The sequence below is a fragment of the Rhinopithecus bieti genome, unplaced genomic scaffold (assembly GCF_001698545.2).
Source record: "Rhinopithecus bieti isolate Rb0 unplaced genomic scaffold, ASM169854v2 scaffold_59891, whole genome shotgun sequence".
Classification (NCBI taxonomy): Eukaryota; Metazoa; Chordata; class Mammalia; order Primates; family Cercopithecidae; genus Rhinopithecus; species Rhinopithecus bieti.
The window spans coordinates 1-1848 of NW_016822658.1; the positions used below are offsets into that span (position 1 = coordinate 1).

At 56.4% G+C, this 1848-nt stretch overlaps 1 protein-coding gene across 1 annotated transcript; it reads left to right on the top strand.

Moving 5' to 3' along the window:
- The first annotated feature begins 6 nt into the window (after positions 1–6).
- Positions 7–1237, top strand: LOC108521260 (insulin-like growth factor-binding protein 5). Its single transcript, XM_017860984.1, has one exon. The coding sequence runs from the start codon at positions 534–536 to the stop codon at positions 951–953; it is 420 nt and encodes a 139-aa protein (XP_017716473.1). The 5' UTR covers positions 7–533; the 3' UTR covers positions 954–1237.
- The last annotated feature ends 611 nt before the right edge of the window (positions 1238–1848 follow it).

Here is a 1848-nt window from a genome sequence, read left to right on the forward strand (position 1 = left end):
TTTTATTTCTTGATTTTAACGTTTTCTCCCACCCTCTCGGCTGCAGCCAAAGCCTCTTACCTGTTCCGCGCCGCAGCGCACCGCCGGCAGCTGAGGGTTAGAAAGGAGCGGGGTGTGTTTTAGATTTTAAGCAAAAATTTAAAGATAAATCCATTTTCTCCCCAACCCCAACGCCATCTCCACTGCCTCCGAGGTCACTATTTCGGTGGTTGCTTGGGGTGAACAATTTTGTGGCTATTTTCCCCCTATAATTCTGACCCGCTCCGGCCTCCGCTCACTGAGTGCACCTGGCGCTGCCCTGCTTCCCCCAACCTGTTGCAAGGCTTTAATTCTTGCAGCTGGGACCTGCTCGCGGGCACCCCAGTCCTCCATCTCTCTCTACATTTTGCAAGTGTCTGGGGAGGGCACCTGCTCTACCTGCTAGAAATTTTAAAACAAAAACAAAAAAATCTCCGGGCGCCCTCTTGGCCCCTTTATCCCTGCACTCTCGCTCTCCTGCCCCACCCCGAGGTAAAGGGGGCGACTAAGAGAAGATGATGTTGCTCACCGCGGTCCTCCTGCTGCTGGCCGCCTATGCGGGGCCGGCCCAGAGCCTGGGCTCCTTCGTGCACTGCGAGCCCTGCGACGAGAAAGCCCTCTCCATGTGCCCCCCCAGCCCCCTGGGCTGCGAGCTGGTCAAGGAGCCGGGCTGCGGCTGCTGCATGACCTGCGCCCTGGCCGAGGGGCAGTCGTGCGGCGTCTACACCGAGCGCTGCGCCCAGGGGCTGCGCTGCCTCCCCCGGCAGGACGAGGAGAAGCCGCTGCACGCCCTGCTGCACGGCCGCGGGGTTTGCCTCAACGAAAAGAGCTACCGCGAGCAAGTCAAGATCGGTGAGCGCGCTCAGTGTGCCAGTCAGTTACGCGGCGCACGGGCGGGGGACACGGGACCGGCTGGGCCCGCGCGCTTTGCGTAGCAAGTGGCTTCGAGCTGGGGTGCAGCTCGGGAGTAGTCGGGGAGGGTCCTTGCACCTCGGAATTGGAGCCCTGGAGGATCCTGCTACCCTGGGAAACTGTCTAGCCAAGTCTATCCCAGCTTTCGCTCTTTCTCCTTCCTCCTACCCATACCTTGCCCGCCCCTCCCCACCCCTCCCCTACTCTGTCCGAATACTGATTCTGAGTTCCCATTCGGTCACAAGGTCCAAATCCCCTGGTACCCTATCTCCAGTCTGAAAGAGTGTATGTTACATTATCAACTCCCTCCTCCACCCACCTCGCGCCCCGCATACGTTTTTTTCTGGACTTGGAAAAAAATCTTTTGTTAAAATATTATTTTAACTGCGGCCTGGAGAGAGAGGCGTTACCCATCTTCTGAGCTAATTCCACCTTTGTCCCTTTTGGCCTCTCCACCCCCGTGCCTCCAGGCGTTTCTATCCCTCCACCCCTACACACACACCACAAGCACCCCACATTCTTGGTAACTAATGCCTTTCGGGTGGAAGCCGTGAAGCCCCTCCCATGTGCATAACCATTGCTTTTGATTGAAGATGATTGCCTGTGGTAGATGGTAAAACATACTTAACTGCAAAATGACTTTTATCCCAGGAAAGGAAAAAATGCTTTAGGAGCGCGGGGGTGCGGGGTGGGGATGGGGAAGAGTAGGAAGGAAGGGTTTGGTATTCTGTGCCTGGTGTTCGTTTCTGAATCTAATTCCTTTTTCCCCCTCTCCAATTCAGATTTTACCTAGGATGAAAGGTGGACATAGGGCTGGGAGGCAAAAGGGGATGTGAGATTCAGACCTTTCAACTTCCTCGCCTATGCAGATTCCCGGCACCACCACCATCTCCACCCCCGCCCCGCAATTCCTCCCTC

Coding starts and splice junctions, on each gene's coding strand:
- LOC108521260 (XM_017860984.1), top strand. CDS start 534: ATGATGTTGCTCACCGCGGTCCTCCTGCTGCTGGCCGCCTATGCGGGG.